Source organism: Aplidium turbinatum, chromosome 10 (genome assembly GCF_918807975.1).
Source record: "Aplidium turbinatum chromosome 10, kaAplTurb1.1, whole genome shotgun sequence".
Classification (NCBI taxonomy): domain Eukaryota; kingdom Metazoa; phylum Chordata; class Ascidiacea; order Aplousobranchia; family Polyclinidae; genus Aplidium; species Aplidium turbinatum.
The window spans coordinates 4,212,439-4,234,495 of record NC_137481.1 but is presented as its reverse complement, the minus strand read 5'-3'; the positions used below and the strand labels follow the sequence as shown (position 1 = coordinate 4,234,495).

The window sequence follows — 22,057 nt, the reverse complement described above, 5'->3', positions numbered from 1 at the left end:
GCGCCGAAAGGGAAGAACTACGTCACCTAATCTACTAATCAACTGATCCAACAAAACCTCACAGCAATAACGCCTAACAGCACAGAAATTCAACAGCCGGCAGCCTCAAGCTAAAACAAAGAGCCATTTTAAAAAACCACTCACTGACTTCAACACCATTCGTCATAGCACATGACTAGGGAACTGTGTTCCGAAAGCTAGTGTAATTTGATATTGCCAAAAAGAACCCGCAGCATCAGGCTATAACAGATCGTTTGAATCTACACTGTGAAGTAAGCAACGATCATGCTGCTAAAAGCGAAACTCATTCAACCTTATTAAAAGAGGTATAACTTTATAAGACATAGACTATTCCTGTTTTGTGAACTATCAATCACTCACAACCAGTTTGAAGGAATAAGAACATTTTCTATTCTGATGAGTATGAGGAAGATTCAAAAATTCAATTCAAAAGAACAGAAGAGGAACGTGACGTTTGGAAGCAAACGACTGCCAACTTTCGGCTCGGAGACGCACAGGATGATGATGATGATAAATATGAGAGTTACATTTGTAGTCTGGTAGATCAAAGCAGTGCCACCACAAATCGTTTCAGAAAGATCGTTTTGTCGCAAACTTTAGGTCTATTGTTCTGTTTCAGCATGTTTACGAACTTTAATTAGCTTCTGTCTTACATCATAGATTTATAATTATTATTCAAATAAAACCATCGAGCCAACTGCAAAACGTGTATGTTACGTGATGCGACGTAATTGTGTTTATTACATTTTTTATTTCATTAAAAAGTATAATACTTCCTTCTTATAATTTGTCTTTTGTGCTTATTAACATTTACATATATTTTTACGCTAATTTGAGCCTGAACTTAATTATATTCTACTTTTACAGATATATTAACGACTGCTGTTCCTCCATCTTTACCTGGCGGTAAGTGACGCAATTCTGCTAATAACAAGTAAAAACAAATTATTTCTTACGCTGTCGGTCTGTTATTAGCCTCATCTGGTGGTAATATTTTGCAAAACTTAGATTTTGTTGCTTACATCTTAGATCCAAATTGTGGATGCGGCTTCAATATTGAGGCTACAAGCGAGCCACAAAACTTCTCATCCCCAAACTGGCCAGGAGAATATTGCAACAACGCTGAGTGCGAATGGAACATTTTTGCTTCTGACGATTCAATCATTCATTTTGACTTCAAGGAATTTTCCGTGGAAGCCTGCTGTGATAGTTTAGAGGTCAGATCAACATTTGTTATAGCGTAACCAGAAGAGAGATGTTAATTTCCCTTTTCCTCCTTATGTGATGTCAGCATAATTGCAGTACAATGATTGTGTTACAATTATTGTGATGTCACACACGTGTCATAGAATTAAGGTTTCGAGTTTACAAACCCACCTGACTACGTCATTGTCTGAAAAAAAAATATATATTTTTTCTTCGTGCAAAGCTCAGAGTTCTGAAAATATATTTCAGGTTAAAAGAGCTTATATTAAGTCAAACGCGTTTTTAAAATTAATACAACTATCTACCAATGTGGATTCGTTCGACAGTCGGTAGGCGTTGGATCAAAATGAAACAGTTTAATTTTGCTGGCTAGGAATAAATATCTCCTGGAATTGATTCTTTTTGTTTTATCAGGTAGACCTACATGTAGACTATAAATTATAATTTAATTCAATAGGTTTCATACGGGCAGAATATCAGATGTGTTGCAACACGAAATTAACAATAACATAAAATTAAACAAAAAATGCAGATAACGCGAATTGTGTGTGTTATGGTGTGAATTTTGTTAGTAAGAGTTTTTAACAACAAAAAATATCTTTTTTCGATGTTAGCAAATTTCTTGAAGTTGAAATAGGTGATAAAGAAATAGCTGTTACAGAAAAATTATTTTGAAAAATATTCCACCGTAGAAGGTCGATCAGAGGTAAATACATGTAAATGTGTTTGAAAACTTTTTTTCTTTGCATGTTCTTTTCTTACCTGTTGTGGCCAAACAGATATCAGAACCAGACGGAAGAATCCAAGTGCTTCGGGGATATGGGGGCGCAAGACAAGTCTATTCTTTCGGGAATCGAGCTTCAGTAAAGTTCCGGTCCGATCAAATATCTTCTTTTAGAGGATTCCATGCTTGGGTGTCAGAAGGTAATAATAATAATGATGCTTGTTTTTATATAGCGCTGTAACTATCTATCGCAGATACGCATTGCTCCTCAGCGTTTCGCAAAGCTGTAGATTCAAAATTTGTGCTAACTTAGACAATAAGCTAAAGCAAGACTGGTGTATTTTTATACTTTTTTTCAACTTTTTGCTTCGTATTTCGCATTAAATACATCATTTCACGTAGGCCATTTGATGATAATAATAATAATAGGCTAGTGATAGTGTAAGCACAGTAGTGCTTTATCACCTTAATGAAATTAAAATTTTGGTAGAAAGGTGATTTTTTCAACCATGGACAAATAAAACCTAACAGCCAGACGGCATTTAACATTAATAACATGAAAATAAACTAAAAATCACAAACGTTTTCGGCCATACTCATGTTAGCCCTTTTCAAGTAACCAACTGACTGATGTTCTTCATAAATTGAAATTACAAAACTGATCTACATACACAAAAATATGTTTTCGATGTTGGGATATGTAGCCTAGATCAGATCTGTAATTTCAAACGCCTCTAAATTGCTCAAAATGCTGGCAGCTAACGTGTTCCTCCCAAACTGCAAAGTCATCGTAATTTGACTTTGTTTTATTGAAGCAATCTTGTTGTTTAGTGAGAGTCGTTCCCGGAAAAGATAGCCAAGTTCCCATGGACAACGCCTGCAGCACTGCAAGTGGCACAGTGTTTCCTAAACCTATTAACACGTTCGATCCAGCAGATGACGCCAGAGAGCTGCGAAGAGCTTTTATAAGAAAAATTGACGAAGGTTTGTAAGCAATAAATTAATAACCATATTAACAATAAAGTAACTGCTCAGTTGAGAAGGAGTGATCTTTCTGGCGTCAGCACTACCTGACTACTCACTATAGAACATGCCTCATGGGCGAAACACGTGTCTATCGCTGAGTTCTTGCTACACTCGACTGCCGAGATTGAGAAACACAGAGTGAATGCTGTTAAATAAGTAATAGCCTACCGTATGTCTGAAATAACATTCAGCAATTGCAAATAAAAGCACTGAATGCAGCAAATATATTAACCTTACAGCATAAGCTACTAAGTTATATGCCCTTTCTAAGGTTTGGGATTTCTTACAATCGTTAGGTGCGAACATATTGAAATGGAGTTGTTATTCTATTTGAATAAGTTTGCATCATGTTTTAATTTTACCGTAAAACCGTAAGGAGCCTGGCACAAAAGTTTTTTTGTCAGATTTGTTGTTATTAAATAAGATAAATAATAAAAATTCAATAAGTTAAAGTAACAAGATGTGTTAGCACATATAAGCTATGTTAATAAGCTATCTAACTTATATAGTCAAGTCAATTTATTTTGTTTTAACAGCGCCATATATTAACAAATAATCAGAGTAAAATGTAATTGTCAAAACAATGCATTGTACAACTGTTGGTTAGATTATGGCGCAATCAGGATGGTAGCGAAAGACCATAAGCAGTCATCTAGTCAGCCACCACCCCATCACAGTAAATCTAACTACACATTCTATAGCTTACATAAAATAATAAAAATATGCGTTTAGATATAGCGTTGTATCCAACACACTCTCATTGCTTTACAAAGCAAGCAGTGCAGTCGTATAGAGATGCATCCGATTAAACTGCTATCTTAAATCCATTTCTTTGCTGAGGGTAGCAATTGACTGGTAGACCGTATGGTCGTTTTGTTGTCTCTCTGTCAGTATGCGAACTTGTGCAAGTTTTGCAGTGTATATGAAGCTTGCATATTTTCACCATGCACTGTTCCTATTTCTGGCAAATAAATTATTGATTGCTTGATTGATACCAAGAAAAAATATAATTCAGTGTAGGTGCTTGTAGGCTAATAAATCTTCGGCATGGCCTGACAAAAACATAATGTGCAGCCGCGTAGGTTTACATTAGCCTAGTGATTTTAACAGATTTTGTTTTGGTGCAGTTATGGCAATATTTAGTAGCCTATTCTTTCATTTCACCATTTATTCAAAATTCTGTTCATTTTCAGGAAGAAATTATCCGGAAATTTTTGAAATTGTTTCCAGAAGAAGTTTAAGTCAAAGATTGCAAATCGCTGAAGCTTACAAAGTAATTCTTGTTTTACTTCCCAATCTCACCATGGTTTAGCCGACCAGCAAACTTTACGCTCTGAAGTTGCTCCAACTTCGAAAGAAGAAAAAACTTTTTTCTTTTCAAAATCTACCACAAGACATTGGAGTTTTAATTTACTCCTTAGCTTTTATTTGTTGTGGTATAATTAAAGATCAGCCCCGTCAGCTAAGTGGTCGGTCACCAATGTAGATGGGAACTTGGTCGGTCACAGATGTAATAATTTATAGATAAGATCACTTCAACAACTATCGGAAACTTCGCTCTGTCAATCTCGGTGAGCGGGTCTGCGTCAGAATTTCAAAGTCTTTACGAGTATGCGAAACTGCCAGAATTAAGCTTTCAAAGCAGCTTTCCCAGGCCGAGGATAAAGATCAAATCAATACTTAACTTGTAATGTTTGTTCCAGAGTTGTAAGTAAGCTTCACAGCAGGCTCACATTTCAACACAAAACTTTGATCTTGAATTCGACTAAACGTTCAATGTTTTGCCTTTCCAGAAATGTTTCTAAACTCTTGTCACTGAGCAGTGGTAGGCTACGCATTTCGCTTGCTGTGTATAGCTTACAAGTAAAAACAAGCAGAACTGGTTAAATTAATGTGCTAAAATCTTTGAAATATGTTTGGTTGATTTACCGTATCAATCTTTTGTTTTTTAGGATGTATCCTTAACACTGGGTGGAACAATTTTTTTAGACATCAAAATCCATTTCGGAGACTCAATTTATTTTCGGGATTTGCTCGTAGCCTTGTTCACACCCGACGTGGAATATGAAACCGAACGTTTACGTTTTGCATTTAGAGGCGCCACTAATGTAAGTATAGGCGTGTCGGAAATGTGATTAAAGACATATTTAGGCTAATTACTTTTCATTTTGTTATAAAATTAAATCTTTCAAAAAGGGTGTTGTGTTGTTTAAAAGAAGAGGAATTACAATGATACACATAAATTGATATGCCTATTCGCCCTCCGTCCGCCCCGATAGCTCATATTCGCCCGCTGTGGTTACGCGCTCTACTCAAGATCAAGCGGCGCTGGTTCGACTCGCGCTTGAGCAACGCATTCTAAGGACTGCTCTCCATTCAGCGGCACCTAATGAATGGAATAATTTTCTAGCAACAAAACTTCAACAATCGGAAAACTTCACTCTGCATATCTCGGTAACCGGCCCTGCGTCAAACATCTCCACAAGTACGGTATGCGAAACTACCAGGAATAACCTATCAAAGCTTGGTTAGTCCGAGGATAAAGATAAAAACCAACCAAAAACCTTTACGTTTGTGGTAAGCTAGCCAGACTTGACTCACTGAAACAACAAACAACTAGGAGCAATAGGCTATATAGCCTAACATAGCAAAGTTATCTCCAAAGCTAACAAACTAATTCATTCACAGTTCTTTACACGCTCTTCTACTTGTTTTATTATCTCACTTGATTCCAAACATTGACCGCCTCTTGCATGAAAAGTTTTCAAGATTCTCAGTTGTTTGCTGTGTGTAGCCTATTAGGTGTATGTTAGTGTTGGTTTTGTTGGGTTAAGTAAGTTAATCTTTGTCTGCCTTGGGCACGCTTCCCTTTAATTTTGCTCGAGATGTTCTAATTTTCCTTTTCGCAGCACGTGTCCTAAAAATCGAAGTTGATTTTCTTCGATATTTTTTAGTAAGTTAGATTCTTTGTTTGTTTGACTTGATTTAAAACATTTTGGTTGCTTTTTTGTCAGTCCAAAAAATCCTCTGCATTTTTTGGAATGCCCATATTTCAAACACATTTATTCTTTTGTTATTAGGTTTTGTAATTGTCCAGGTTTCTGAATTATATTTAAAAATTGGATACATGACGGAAAACTTTAATAGGCTACTGTGCATCTGGTTGAGAATGATATTATGTAGCCTACTTGTTGCATAATATTGATTTCATTTGCTAAAGAGCGGCTTTTGCTTGAGCAATACGTATAGCCTATTGAAGTCCAACTCCTTATCATCATTTGCGTCCCAGTTTATTCACAATGGTAGGCTACGGTTTATTTAACGTCGCTCTACAAAAGCTAATGTCTTTTAGCTGCACAACGCTTTTCTATTTTTGCATCAGATCACAACATTACCACATTACCATACCATACTCAATTACTCTTTCTCTCTGCGTCACGCACGTAAGAACACAATCGGTCCCCTTTTTGAAAGTATTTGGTATGACCCGGCCTGGAATCAAAGCCAGATCTATCAGCACTAAAGCTGAAGTCGACAACCATTCGACCGGCTGGTCATATTCGCTGCTACGTTAACCGGTGGCAAGGCAATTAAAACTAAAGGTTGCCTGCAGCTGCAGCTGCAGCGACAGAGGAGTCGCGCGTTCCTTTCCCAAGGAGAGCAATCACGATAACGGCTAATTACAAATACTGTACTAGGCTTACACTTTTCAAATTTTTCTGTCAAATTTTTATTTATTTTATTTTTTGTAAAGTGATCGTTGTTACCTTTTTCTAAGTAGCCTACCCTTTCCAATGTCTCACACCACAGTTTTTTTGCAGATTTTGAAAGAGATCTTGAACAACGAAGTTGCTTCAGCAGCATTGGTGGTAAGAAAGTCACGTGACAAACCAGTTCAATAAACCAACACCCGACCTGTGTCGGTAGTTTAAATTCCCTTCAAACCAGGATTGTATTGTTTATAAAGTTGACCCTGTCTTGACGTCACGCATAAAACTGACTGCAACCAAACTACTTGTAAGGCAGACTTGAAAATCTTTATGGCAATTTTTTAGACTACACATCGCATGACATTATAGCTCAGACTTCGTCAACTACTTTTGATTATTCTACAGAAAGCAGTTAAATCAGCCAAGGAGAAGGGAATGGTTACTCTTACTGGTTTGCCAGAAGCTGTTGTTTCACTTTTGAAGGTAAAGAATGACGAAAAATATTTGAATGAAAACTTTGCCAAGTAAATTAAAATTTATCGCTGTTAAGTGTCAAAACTTTCTTTTTTCTGAATAAATTTACGCACTCATTAAAGTTAACCCTCTTTTGTCAATATTTCTTGGATTTTCGTTTTCTATTGGCAACCATAGCCTACGTTGATTGACCGCGACGTTGAATTTGTTGATTCGGCTCCACGCCAGAGCAAGCGACTGTGTTTCGGCAAATTAACGGCATTTTGTTGAAGACATGAGAAATAATGGAAGCAACTGATTCGATGACGTTTTCTAAACCTCTACTACGTTTGACATTTATTGTTTTTCAGTTCAGTTCAGTTCAGTTGTTTTTTTATTTCTGACCATCTGAATTACACCCATTACAACCATCTGACTACACCCATTTTCATTGTGATGGTCAAAAACAAACTGAAACTGAACTAACTCCCTGTATCTTTGCTACTTTCTGTTGTGCTGGATTTGTAATCGCAGTGTAAAATCGTCGTCAAATAAAGCATGGTTGTTGCTCTTTATTATTATTATAAATAATATTATTGGACGGTGGTTCGTAAATCGATATCCGCAGCAGACCAATAATTTTCAGTGCTTGATTTTGACCTTTTCTAGGTTGAGAAAATAGACGATATTTGTGACGCAATAGAAAACGGAGCAAATTCCATTGGCGAAATACTTGAAGAGTTCGGCACAAATGAAGCGGTAAGCGTTGGGCAAAATAATACAAAGTATAGCTTGATATCACAATGTTATAACGAAGCTGCGTGCGCTCCAAATATAACTAAAGCTCTCATACTCAATTACAGAGCTTTGGGAAATGAGTAGATAAGGTTTTCATCGTAGGCTACTAGGTTATCGTCACTGACGGTAGTAGGGTGGCCACTGGCCAGGTCTTTTCTCTCGGTCGCCTGTTTTTCAGCAACTACACCCACCCAATTTACTCCATCCTGGGTAGAGGTGAGCAATGTTTATCAACAACCAGCTTAAGCCGGGTGTCGAACCATGTTTGTAATATTGAAAAGTCAGCGCCTTTTTACACAAACTACTTTAGTTAAACGTCCAATAACATCAAATGAACTACTTAAGCCGGGTGTCGAACCATGTTTGTAATATTGAAAAGTCAGCGCCTTTTTACACAAACTACTTTAGTTAAACGTCCAATAACATCAAATGAACTACTACAAGTAGGCTATCTGACAACGATAGCTGGAAGTCTGTGTATTTGAATCATAGTTTTGTACCTATTCGTCAGCAAATCAGTTGCTTTTTGCACTGATTCAACGTCTTTAGACATTAAATCAATATGGAAAAGAATTGATTGGCTAGAACTTGGTCGTATGCATAGAGTAGACATCCCAGACAGAAAAATCTGTCATTTTTACATTGATTCAATGTCTGCAGACGTTGAATCAATATAAAAATGTCGGATTTTGCTGTCTGGGATTAGACAACACTCTGTAGCAGTAATGTGATGGGCTCTTTAACCAATAGTGACGTCGGTGCAATGCTCTTGGTTATCAACCAGGTTGTCTGCGTTTCCAGACTGTGCTTCAAGTTCTTCTATCGCGATCACCGGCGGAGTTAGCGGAAATAGATCAAAGATACAGGAGATCAAATAATCCATCTTTCAGCAACATATTAACGGATGTCTTTGGAGACACTTGTGGAGACTTTGAGGCATTTCTTACAAAATTAATCAAGGTTAACATTGAATTGCATAAAATTAGCTGTTAATTTTATTTCGGAAACAGATCGTGATGTGATTGTCCACCGCGACTGTTGCTGGAGTCAATGCATCTGGTGAAGTTTGGTGTAACAAGTTTCTACAAAAAATAGTGTTTCAAACGCAACTACAATAAATATGAAGACTTGTTGCTGATTTCGGTTTTTCAAGTTAGTTTGGGTTGTTAAGGCAAACACCAACTCAGGAAACAAACTCGAAGATTGTTTTTTTTACTTTCTCAACCCCTAACCTTTATCGGACGTAATGTGAAAGTTCTATCATCTTGATAAATTCTTAGTATTATATCGCATAAAAACGTGCTGAAAAACTTTTTCAACCTATGTTCGCGTTTTTAATGCACTTTTAACGTAATCCAACTGCAGAGTAAGCTGTCAAGTGATCCTCTGCCAACCCTGGACCGAACCGAAGCAATAGAAGCCGCACAAGGACTGAGACGAGCCATCGACAATGGATTGTTTGGATGGTCCACAGATGAAGATGCTTTTTTTTGTCTCATAACAAACAGAAATCCAGACCAGCTGAGACTAATTCTCGAGGAATACAAACAGGTCGATGTTTAAGTTGATCATACAACTTTTTTGGCTAATCACCCATAGGCAGGGCCGGATTTAGCCTAAGTGCTGCCCTAGGCAGATGAGAAAAGTGCCGCCCCCCAAAATTTTTTCGATGGTGATTTTCGATACAACACAGGCACTTGTTCTCATTTGTCCTCAATGACGCCATTTTTATAAAACTTTATGAAACTAAAGTTCTTTCGTAAACTATAGTCTTACTTTTTGGCTTGTTTACATACTTTAAGCATCAAGGCAAGTACACAAAATAGCTTGCAACTTTTCCATCAACCTAACATTGACTAAAAACATTTTTTCTAGGCTCCTTTAAATTTACTAACAGTAAAACAAACCGAACAAAGATTAATAAAAATTGCACAGACAAAGCCTAGTCCTCCATACTAAGCGAGACAGATAACTAAAAGAAGTGCTAAGCAGCACATATTCTTGAAAACCAATCAAACGTGAAGTACTTTAGGGGCTATGACTTGCCGCACTGTTTGTAAATGTGACATGTTTATTAATTGCTATATATCTGAATATACCTATTGTAAATTATTATATTCACGTACCGTACAGTATTATCAATGTAATATATTCGTATATTTTGCCGCCCTAGGCAACTGCCTACTCTGCCTACTGGTAAATCTGGCCCTGCCCATAGGCATGTACTGCGACAATGCATGGCAGCGCTTACGTTTACAAAACAATGTTAGAGACTTGACTTCCGATTGTCATTGTACCGTACCATGATGAAATATCGAATCGTACACTTCTCCCGTAGTTTGGCCACATCGATATCATGATATTGTATTTCAACAACCAAAGCTGCGTTTCAAAAATCATTCCTATTTCCTGGTGAGATTGTAACAGTCAATACCTTATACAACAACAATTATATCTAGAACAAGTGGACTGTGCAAACATGATATGACATTTTCTTAATTTTTTTTACTGGTTTAAACGGAAAATGGCATACTATCATCAGGCTATTGTACAGTGTATGATCCAAAATGACGACTGACAGTCTCTCATAATGGGTTCATACGTAATTTAAACAAATCTAACAACGATTAGGAAAGGCCAGATTTTGCTAATTAGACAAGTTTTTGTACAACTGGGACAACTGCATAGTTACTGCATTGCTCTCCCCGAGTTGGCCCAGCTATCAATGGCAACGACTGTAAATATACAAGAAAAATTTATTTCGTTTTTCTACAGTTGACTGGTAGAGACATCATGCAAAGCATAAGAGGAGATTTCTCTGGAGATGAAAGAAAGGGGCTCTTTTCATTGGTGGAATCAACAAGATGCAAGCCGGCCTATTTGGCCAGATTACTCCATGAAGCTCTGACAGGATTATTCGTCGATGAACTCACATTGACTGGGATAATAGTCACAAGATCAGAGGTGAGCCTTTTAAGATTGTTGCTGTCAATCGAGGTTTGTCCAAACAGACAGAGTTCAGTCTTCTCTCTAAACAACAATTGTCACTTGTTCTGAACCCTGAAACACTTAAAGGTTTATGACACAATTCAAAAGTGTTCAAGTTTTTTCCCAAAATATCAGCTCAAAAAATGGTACCGGTTTTTATATTTGTTGTGCCAGATGAACGATTCGCTTGGGAGTTGGCGCTTCATCAGTGACTCTCGAGGGTCTCTAGGCTACAGTAAAAATGTTTTATCTGGAATAACTGAATGTAATTTTTAGGTTGACATGGCCCAGATAAAGGAAAAGTACAAACAGATTTACAGAACCACATTAGAAGACGAGCTTGAGGGAGCGGGAAGGCGACTGGATGGAGACTACAAGAGAATGCTGATTGAACTGATAGAAAATAAATGATTCTAATTAGACTTTAACAATTTCATAAGGTTTTGGATCAATTTTTAATTAACACTGCTCTCGTTCTAGCACGATTTCAAAACATAAAGGCCGCTATTGTTGGCATCTATTTAAACCACGAGCAAACAAAACCAAGCAATAACACAGCACTGAGCTTGACATACGAAGACAGAACACTCGTAAAAGAAAACAAAATTTGTTTGCCGAATTGTTGTTTGTGATGTAAAAAAGCAACCTCTCTACCAGAATTGTAGCAACCCATCTATTATAAGTGAAACTAGCAATCATACATTGTATTTGCTTATGGAATAAACCACAATTCCAAACAAAGATTCGTGTATACGGCTGGACAATCCAAACTTGGAAGCCACAAAAACCAGGCCTTTTTACAGTTATATGTAACATGGTAAGCACTTTCACATAGGACAGTTTTCCGTGCGAACCAGCTACCACCATTGCGCCGCGGCGCATCGGTTAAGAAAGGTAGGACAATTTTCCTTATAAACTCAAAGAAAAAAGAGTATTAGCAGAGGGTGGGAATCGAACCCACGCAATCGAAATGACTATTCCCTTGCCCTAACCTTAACCCATTAGGCCACGCTGCTTGTGGCGATACATTCACTTAATTTTCTTTGTATTAAAAATCCTTCGAGTAGATCGGTCAGAATATCACGTGCTGAGTCACATGACTGAAATCAGCTGATTCGCAAGGAAAACTGTCCCATGTCAAAGAGTCTACCATGTAACATTGCCCATCGCTACATGTAAGAAAAGGGCTGATGTGGAACAGTTAAGTATAAGCTTGGAAACGTCATCGCTTTACAAGAAATAGAATAAAAAAAAAACAAAGCATTGAAAGCAAACGTTGACACCTTATTGGCTCTAATACTTTAAAGTTTACAGACGTTGAATCAATGTAAAAATGACCGATTTTGCAGTCTGGGAAGTGCAATCTTTTCTCTAGAATGTTTAGTTGCATAAAAGATGTTGTTGAAAAGTCAACACGTGTTCTGACAATCACAATCCTGAGGTGTTCATACGGACACATACGTCATAGACGCTACAATGCCCTATTGTCCAATACAACTAAGAATGGTTTGCGGGCAAGAGCGTAAACAAAACGTCATGGTGGACGGGTCAAGATGGCGATTGCAACATGTGAAACAATAATTAGGTACGGAGCAATACAAAAATACATATACCAGTAACACACGAACCAAAAGGGCGTTGAAAAGATAAGCTGTACAGTGTTCGTTCATACAAAAACAATTGTTCCTGCGCAATTGATCGTTTAAAAAAAAAACATCGTTGACTTGGCATTTGTGATTGGAGTACCACTGCTATACGAGCATGCTGATAGGCAACTGAAGATAATGGGTAATGAAACGAAACCATTTTCTCGCATTTCTCAAAACGTATCTCTCACCTACATTCTTTGAATGTGCAACAACCATATGATACAAAAAAACACACAATTGACTGGATTGAGAAGAAAGGATTTCGCTCTGAGGTGGTCTATCACAGACTAGAAATGATGACATCATTAAATAACGGAGTACAATAAACAAAAATCAGTTTGTTAGATTCAATCTCGTGCATCAACGAACGTCTAACATTCGGCTTTGTGTATAAAGCAGCCGTGCAAAGGAAAGGGGAGTTTTGTCTCAACCTGGAATGAAAAATTTTTAAGTTCAATACTGTTGTTAAACAAATAAACTACGCCCAAGTGTTGCAGTTGCACAGCATGGGGCCCGAAGTGGCATGTAGGCCACGTGATTAGATTGCTTACTTTAGCAGACGCAAGTTGACACAAATAGTTTCTACGATTAATTTAATATACTCCTGAATTTGTAGATAGGTCAGTGGCATTATCTAGAGCAGTGGTTCTTAACATTTGGCCTTGTCGGCACTACCTCCAAGCCTTAAAGCAGCCGGCGGCCATGGCCTCTAAGTAGTGTTTGAATGACCGCCGGTGCTACCTCCTCCGTCAGCCAAGTTTGGCCGCCGGTTTCTTCTAGCCAATTATTTAATTTCGCAATAGAGTGATCGTGGATTAAATGTCGAAAATATGTAGCATCATGGCCACCTGGAGATGGCCATGGTAGCATCAAAGAGTGACGCAGAATTAGGTCAGCGCATCATAGTCACTACTGTTGTATTGAATACATCCAGCTGCGATCACCAGCGCTGTAAGTCTTGTTTGCAATTCCCGATGTTTATTTTAACGAAGTGTTAATCCGAAGTGCTAATTTACATCGGCTGGCAATATTGTCGTTTTTATATCGATTCAATGTTGTCGGACGTTGTGGGTAAAACACGTGTCTTAATAGTTGAGAACGCTGTGGGTTAGTGACTTCACACCCTCAAAGGTGACATCATAACGGAATAAATGGTCAGGTTTTATGAAAGGCAGTATGCAGTTGAAACAATTTACTGAGCTGCGAGCAGTTAAAACAATTTAGGGTCGTTAGATGGTCCCGCAATACCGGATTACAATCCCGATAAAGCATTTAATGCGTGGTACAACGATTCTATTGCAGGACGTCGCCCAGACTTCAACAACGCTAAGTGATCATTTTAACATTGTTGCAAGTTTAATGCTATTTACTTGTGCTATCGTTATTGTATTTTGGCCTCCAAGCACGCAGATTTGGCCGCCGAGAAGGAGCTCTCGGTAGGCCACGATGGCTGCCAGAAAAAAACACGAGTTTTAAGGCCTGACCTTGAAATTACCAACCAGTTATCGTACCCCTCCTAGGATTGGCTGAAAAGTAATAGTCGCCTACAGTTCGAAATTTTTGTTGAAATCTGGTAAAACAACTTTGCTTCTTACGTCATATTATAACAAACCTTGATAATTCAGCATCCCTGCATCGCCTAGGTACAGGTTTCGCACCCCTTAGTGAAGCGTGCACCCCTAGTTAACAACCCCTGATCTAGAGAGACTTTTGGTTCAGTTGCTTTGACTTCCCCCCTCTCGGAGCCACTGACTCTGACAGTCATAAATCGAAAAAAAAGTTCTAAAGCACATTGTTCAATTTGTGCATAGCTGGTGCATCAGTGGCATTGGATCCAACGAAGCCTCGGAACATGCTGCTCGCCCTCCATCCAATACCCTTCTGCTTTTAATTTAAACTTCAACAACTTCGGCAAGCATAGTTTCAACTCTTAATATATTTGAGAGTTTAACTCCTTACCTCCGCTCTGGCAATTTCTTTAAAATCCTTTGCATCAAGAATGAGGAGAAATATTGAATCGTCAGGATTTTCAGATAGAACTGTTGACAGGATGACCCCGTCATCCTCTGTTGTAGTATCGGGATGCTGAATGAAGATCGGCTCCGATGGATGACGGCCCTACAAGAGCGGTGGCGGCATTTTATTTGTTAAATTCAACTATAATCATTCGACGGACAAGCCAACCAACCTCACATGTTTTTATGATTGTTCTAGCTATAGACACAAACACATTACACACACGGCTTGAACCAACTATTCGGGCACTTCTTAAACCTTTCAAAGTTTTGCCACCTTTCCCTGATCATTGATGTGATGATATGGCTAGGGTTAGTGAGAGAAGACCTGTGTAAGAAATCTGGATAGAATCAACCTCAATAACCGGGAAGTATGGCGAAAGGGAGGCTAAAACTGGAGGACTCACTGCTAGCGGAGACAAACAAAGGGGCCAGGTCTTATCTACTAAAAAAGAGACAAATGGATGAAGATGGTGTGGTGGCATATCGCTTATTATAGCTCTATCTTTTGTTTCGGACGCGTTAATGACGAAAAATAAAGCAATGATTCTCTATCACAATGAAAACAGTAAATTCTTCCTGGCCATCAGTATTAAGCTGAGTAGTGAGTACCCACCAGCTAGCACAACCAGTACATTGCGTTTCACTAACCAGATAGGTGCAACTTAACGTTCGCTTTTAGACTTCCAATGGGTTCAGTTGCACAACAAACTCTATAATCGTCACCACAAGAAATGCGGCTTGGGTCTGCCACCACCATCTGGGTATATAATTCACACTTCTCACACTTGCATTAAAAACATTCAGCCCGACTCTTAACGATAACAATAATGAGTCAATGTCATCCCTTCGATTACATCACCAAAGTAGCGACGGCACTAAAAGTCTCTGAATATAAAGTGGTTTCTGACACGACCAACCGAAGACACCTACCTTCTCCTTCCATTGGAGCATTTGTTTTGTAACCACATCAACCTTAACCAGTCGGCTAGGAATCCACGCTCGTCCATCATTCCCAGCGCAGTAAAAATATCTGACAACAAACAGCAGTTAAGATTGCCACAAGGAACTTGATATTGTTCTGAGAAGTGGTTAAATTTAATTGCATGAAAGTTTTGATGTCCCAATCACAAAAATATGTCTTTTTTTTTCAGATCAAACATGAGAATTATAAGTGTAGTCAGTTTAGCGCTAACAGCAAAATCTGACCAATCAAACCAACTAGAAGTCATCAGTGTGACTAACTTGTATTTTCTTCCGTTGTGTTCCTGGTAGTTGATTTGGGGGAGCTCAAAACCGTGGCAATCCAGGTTTTTACAAATTTCTTCGTTAAATAAATTTTCCGGGGTGAGATAGACAGATCCGTCGTCTCTCACTACTGCTGTTGCTTGGCAACCAGATAGCGTCACAATGTTGACCCCTGTGGAACACATAAGTCCATTCCATCAACAAGTATTTTGCTTCTCGCACCAATTTGAATCGAACATCCCAACCTGAGTTCACCTTTGGAAATGCCAAACGTGAACAACTGAACACATAGCAATTTGAAATGCAGAATTGTGGATGCATTGCTATTAAAGAAATGTAAGCACTAAAATTCATGTAATGCATATGAAAATATTCGCCAAAAGTCATTCGTGGAAGTTTACAAGTCTGTGACTACAAAAAATAAAACCCAATGATTTAAAAAGCGGCATAGAAGAGCAATTTGCTCGCAGAACATGATGAAATCTGAAAGTGAACTCACCACGAGGTGAATCTTTGTTGACATCTAGCGGGAGAGCGAATCGCAGTGGCCACATCGATGGAACTTTCTCTCGTTCTTCAGGACCATCATATCGAAGATTGTCGATCCAGCTGTATAACGTAAAACTTTAATTTTTGAAGTACAGATAAAAAAAAAAAAGAAGCAAACCAACACAAAATAAGTAACTATTAACATTCACCTGTGAAACAAAATCCGTAAATTCGACCTTCACAACAGTGAAATAACTCACCCCTTTTCAAAATCACATCATGAGAAGCATGACCAAGAAAAAGCTGAACTTGACCACATGAAAATAGAAGACCTATTGACTATAACGAAGCTACACCCAATTGCAGCAAAAATAAAATCACAAATTCTAAAACTGTTCGACGATACTAAAAGATCAAAATACGGAGTCAGCAAATTCTGCATGAAAAGTAGTTAATGAAAAAAATGAGGCAGACCACCAAGGCGATGGCATGACAACATTCAGGCATGTACCGAACTCAATTTTGACGACACTGGGCGAGCTAGCTAAAAACCGTGACTCATGGAAACAGATAACCCATGTTGATGCGCAATCTGCTTCAAGCGAAGATAGTGATTGAATATAAGACAGCCCTCATATACAAAACATCTTCCATTACTAAGACACTATCAACTTTTGAATGTACAAAAAGACATCAGCCTGACAACGGCAATATAATTTAGATTGCCACTTACTACCAAAAGAAGGTGGCCCCATCAGAGCAGAGCAGGTCAATGATGAGGAACTTGTTATGATCATCGTCTTCATCCTCATAGGAATTGATGTGGTGGAAAGTGAACTTTCCTTTGAATGCATACTTGGTGGGAACCACTTCATGCGTCCGTTTGTCAACAACATGAAACTGCAAATAACACAACACCGATTCAAGCTCAGTGATGTTCAGGAGCAGGTCAAGTGGTAAAAAATCTTGCTTTAAATCATGAAGAATTCGTTTCCTAATTGGTTTAAAAGTGCAGTATTGGAATGTAATAGCCAGTTTTTGTCAATCGAAAAATGTTTTGTTTGCAAGTGGTATTTCGGTAACATAATGTAAATGCAGTTGGGCCAAAGAAAAAAGTGTGGCCAACAGGGTATCGAACCTACGCCTTTTCACCCTGCTTGTAATACGTCGGTTGTAATCAATGGTATGTAAGTTTGCATCATAACCAATGTGGCCTTTAATGAACTAGATGCTCAGTTCGTCAACTTTTTCAGCGTTCCCTACGTCATTCAGTGTTCCAAACGATGGTAAACGAGATGAATAAATATACCGTATAACAGCACAACTTTGCCCGGGCGGACAACTTTGCCCAAAATTTGTGAGTTAAAGTCTGACTACAATATGGTCTTCATGTTTGATTGGGTTTGTGTAATGTATGGTGGATAATATTGTTCAACTTTAACCATTAGACAAATCCACTAAAACATGAAGACGATATTGTGGTCAGACTTTAAAGGGATACTAAAGGAAAAACCTGACTTGGCGATTTTCCACGTTCTTTGTGTTTAACTTGCTACCATAAAACAATCTTCAATAAAATTTTGCCCCATTGCGGTCTGATCAGCATTCCGCGCGTGCTTTTGTCAGAGCTTTCAAAACCAGAATGGGCCTGAGCAGCGAAGCGTGCGACTGTACAGTCTACGTCACTATAGGCGAGCAATCAGTTGATCGCGCAATAGTTGTTACTGCTGGCGATTTAACTGTAGGCTATGTATGTATGTACATCAAAACATCAGATTTCAACATCAAAACATCAGACAGTTTGCTCAAAACCTCAGATCTGATGTTAAAACATCAGATGTGGTAACGTGGCTTTTGTTATTGCTGTCTTTTGTGACGTATCTCGAGCAGTGTTTGCATTTTTTGGTCATTTTGAAAAAAAATGAAAATAAATGAAACATTGGACTTTGGGCCTTGCCAGCACCATTGAAAACAAATTTTTTTCGGTAATTTTTTTTGAAATGTCTTCTTGAATGTTCAGTTTACGCATTTTAATGCTTAATTCCCATTTGAAAATTTCATTTACTATGCTTTTAACTCCACAAATTTTGGGCAAAGTTTTGATGTTTTACGGTACCGAAAATAACCATATGCCTCTCGACAGCATTGATCTTCACTTACAAAAGAATTCAATCTACCCACCTTTGATTCACGTGTTTTGTCGTGCTCATACGCAGTCATGACGGCATCCCAAAGGAAGTTGCTTTTCAGTAGCTTGGCCACATTGTAACGCACGCTTTGGTCATGGACAGCAATGTAGTTTTCAGACAACGCAAAACTGAAACATAATTTCTATTTGCAGTAAGCATAAGACAATATTTAGGGTAAATTGATTTATAACAAGTACGATTTTAAATACCTACTAACTGTATAAATGCAATGGGCTACTGTCACTTGTTACAAATAATATTCTGCGTTTTTCTGTTGACTGCTAACTAGGCTACCACAAGATGTTGAAATAATGACTAGATTTTTATTTCCGGCGTTTCGTCAGTCAGCATGACTGTCGACTGACTTTATCAAGGGGCTGAAACAGGTGAAAACAGCTGTTTGGCAGTAACTGGCACAACACAAAAACTTGGTGAAAACGTGAAGAAATTTGTAGTATACAAATCTTAATACACCAAAGACAGACAAGACAACAATACCACAGGGTTGAGCATGTGGTATTGTTGCGTCTTGCCTGTCTTTGGTACAAAAAGCAAAATCTCTCCCGAAACTATAAAACTTAATATCGCACAAAATTGCTATCATGAGCAAAAAAACAGTGTTTTCCAGCAATCAGTAAATCCGCCTATCTCTTCAATGGTCCAATATCAAGAAACGTTGAATCAATGTGACAAGACAGAAACAGGAAGATAAACAACACCTCATATTTAACATTGTAATATATATATTTCAGGTTATTTGTTTGCACATTCTCACACACAATAGGCCAGTCGACATTTAACAAATCAAGCGCACACTTTCCAAGTAAAGGTGGTCCCATACTTGATCCAAACTTTGGAAGATGAAAAGATAAGGTTATCATTGCACTAAGCCTTCGACACTAACGAGAGTAGAGTGGCCAGTTCCTTTCTCTCGGCCACCTTTCCTTTAGCAACTACGACCACCCAATTTTTAGACCATGGGTGGAGGTGAGCAGTGTTTGTCAACAACCAGCTTAAGCCGGAAGTCGAACCAGGATTGCATGATTGGAAAGCGAGCGCCTTATCCGCTGCACCATCCCACTTCAACTAACAAGTAAGGAAGGTAATTGGGCTTACCTGTGGAAATAACTGGGCTTCCAAGTCTCGTCTACGGGTATCTTAGCGACTACAGCATATTCTGGGAGAGGATCATCATTGGGCATGCTGGTGGCTGGAACCTTTCCTATCGTGTAGTATGCGTGTCGCCCAAACTGCAGGCCAACGTTGTAATAGTCACCATTCCTGTCTGAGAAGTAGTGTCTTGTTCAACATAAATTTGAAAATTAATTTCATGAAAAAGTCAACGATTCTCTAATCTTATGTTATTTGTTAAGTTTAAAATGCATGTGAAAATTAATCATGCAGATGAAAAAAAACGTTAAATGAAAGAATAGTTTGAGCTAATGGCAATTTAAACTTGCCGCTCAGACAAAATCACATGGGTTGCATATTATGAAAGCGGCCTAGAGCCCTAGACAATCGATGTTTGTACTTAAAAAGTTCGAGTTATATTAAGAAACCTTTAATAGAAATAAGTTCAATAACGAGCCATCAAACAATAAATTGATCAAAGCAGTTCTTGAAATGCCTGCTCCATAAAGACATGACTTAAACGCCCCGATAATGCACATTACATTACATCTGATGATGTTTAATACAAACAGGATGACTGCAGCTTTATCATTGTCACAAAGCAAATGTAAAGTACCATAGTGGGGATGAGCAGTGACAATGGGCAGACCAGCAAAAGCATCAGAATTGTGGAACTTTATTATATCCAAAGATTGAGGGTCAATGCGATTTGCAGAGCTGGCATCTGTCAAGGTATAAAAGGTGTTGCCCAAGTTGGCAACATTTACGTTGCAATTGTCGAAGGGCGGAGCTTCTGAAAAAAACTTTGAAAAAAATCTGAAACAAAAACAAAGAGGCATTTGCTTTTCAACCAAAACCTTTGAGTTTACTGAGTAAAAAAACAAACACTGTTAGTTTATTGATCGATGGTACTGGACTAATGGTGTTATTCACATTCACAACACAAATTCCAAAAGTCATTAATAGTGCAATTCAATGCAAAAATCAAAATATGAAAATACATAATTCAGTTAGTCATTTATTTATTTTGTTTGAATGCCAAAAAGGTACAGTACCGGTACCATATATATATATATTAAAAAAAAATAAAAACACACAGTGTGCATTCAATGAGTGCGAAACACCATAGCCCAGGGTAGGCGTGAGAGTTCGTTGAGTCAGCACTCTCTCATTCAAACAGATATGAATACGAATAATTAAATGTTATGTTGCTGTTCCCACCTGGCAAAAATGCTCTTACATGGGTCAGGTATAGAGGGAGTGCCGTACCCTCCGACAACTATTCTGTTGTGTTTTTTATTTGTTTTATAGCTTTCCGATTGAAGAAATTTGCTGGTGTAGTGCACTTCTCCATCGGCAATGTCAAACCTATAGTTTGCAAACAAAGGTATATATAATTATAAAAACTAATTGTTGTTGTTCAATTGTTGAAGCCTTGCTGAAAAATACCATTTCTGTTGGTTGAAGCAGGAAGTTATTCCATTCATTAGGTGTCGCTGAATGCAGAGCAGTTCTAACGTGCCCATAACTTCAAGTTGTTTATGGTGCCTCATATCGGCGGATCAGATTCACAAAAAATTTAATATCATGTCATCCTATAAGCCAAAAGATGTTGCATCATGGGCAGAATTTGGCCCACGATGCAGGACTTTGACACATGTGCCTAAAAACATGTTATCGAGCTGATATCCTTTCGAGCATTATACAGAAGCTCTATGATACATTCAGCTAATAATCAATATTAAACCTAGTGCTACTTGATCTACAAGGGAAATAGATCACCTGTGCATTATGCCATGTCCATCAAACCAGTGCCTGAAGGTTTCTTTACCAACATCAAATTCACCTGGTCCAGTTCGTAGCAGTTGACCACTCAACCAAGAAGGAATTGAGCCTGAGTTTCATAAACAGCAGATGAACTAAAACTACCGTAAATCATGCAATTAATAAGCTATAGCATTATACAATACTGTTTACAGCATGATGTAGTGGCTGGGTGATTGTTGCAAAATCACTGCAGAATATCAATCAATTAATTATTTTCCAGAAATTTATCATGTATATATATTCCCTATTAAACAATGATTCAGATATATTAAAGAAGCCACTCCTAGCATCTACTTTCACTCTTTCAGGTGTAATTAAAATTTAGATTGAAAGGTACCGGTACCGTGTTCTTTACATTAACTGCTCTGGTGATCATTGAATGCTTTAAAGCCAACTAAATAACTTCAAATAAATAATAATAATAAAAAGTGAGAGGATTTTGCATCTGGCAAGAGAATGTTTTTGAACACATATCATACAAGCACCTTTAACATTGCATTTCGTCAGTGCTGTGTCTTGGCCATTACAAAACAAATTGCTGAAGTCTTTAATATTCTTCTTTTCTTTTGAGGTAAGGCTCATC

The 22,057-nt window shown here is 38.0% G+C and overlaps 2 protein-coding genes across 2 annotated transcripts in view; one reads left to right on the top strand and one right to left on the bottom strand.

Annotated features, from left to right (window-relative positions):
* The window catches only part of LOC145778120 (uncharacterized), a 24,216-nt gene extending 12,568 nt beyond the window's left edge, over positions 1-11,648 (top strand). The window contains exons 10-22 of the mRNA XM_082589534.1: positions 889-927; positions 1,051-1,238; positions 2,007-2,151; positions 2,783-2,935; positions 4,171-4,250; positions 4,930-5,085; positions 6,799-6,846; positions 7,093-7,170; positions 7,810-7,899; positions 8,740-8,898; positions 9,304-9,489; positions 10,714-10,902; positions 11,203-11,648. Of these exons, the coding sequence (XP_082445660.1) occupies positions 889-927; positions 1,051-1,238; positions 2,007-2,151; positions 2,783-2,935; positions 4,171-4,250; positions 4,930-5,085; positions 6,799-6,846; positions 7,093-7,170; positions 7,810-7,899; positions 8,740-8,898; positions 9,304-9,489; positions 10,714-10,902; positions 11,203-11,337 (1,646 nt within the window). The 3' untranslated portion in view covers positions 11,338-11,648. The remainder of the gene's footprint in view (positions 1-888; positions 928-1,050; positions 1,239-2,006; positions 2,152-2,782; positions 2,936-4,170; positions 4,251-4,929; positions 5,086-6,798; positions 6,847-7,092; positions 7,171-7,809; positions 7,900-8,739; positions 8,899-9,303; positions 9,490-10,713; positions 10,903-11,202) is intronic.
* LOC145778121 (carotenoid-cleaving dioxygenase, mitochondrial-like) lies at positions 11,631-22,057 on the bottom strand. The gene is made up of 12 exons (XM_082589535.1): positions 21,960-22,057; positions 21,430-21,541; positions 20,869-21,015; positions 20,264-20,463; positions 19,633-19,801; positions 18,509-18,644; positions 17,061-17,227; positions 16,338-16,447; positions 15,836-16,010; positions 15,524-15,623; positions 14,535-14,693; positions 11,631-13,006 (listed from the first exon to the last, which is right to left on the bottom strand). Exons 1-12 carry the CDS (start codon positions 22,054-22,056, stop codon positions 12,947-12,949), a joined length of 1,632 nt encoding a protein of 543 aa, XP_082445661.1. The 5' UTR covers position 22,057; the 3' UTR covers positions 11,631-12,946.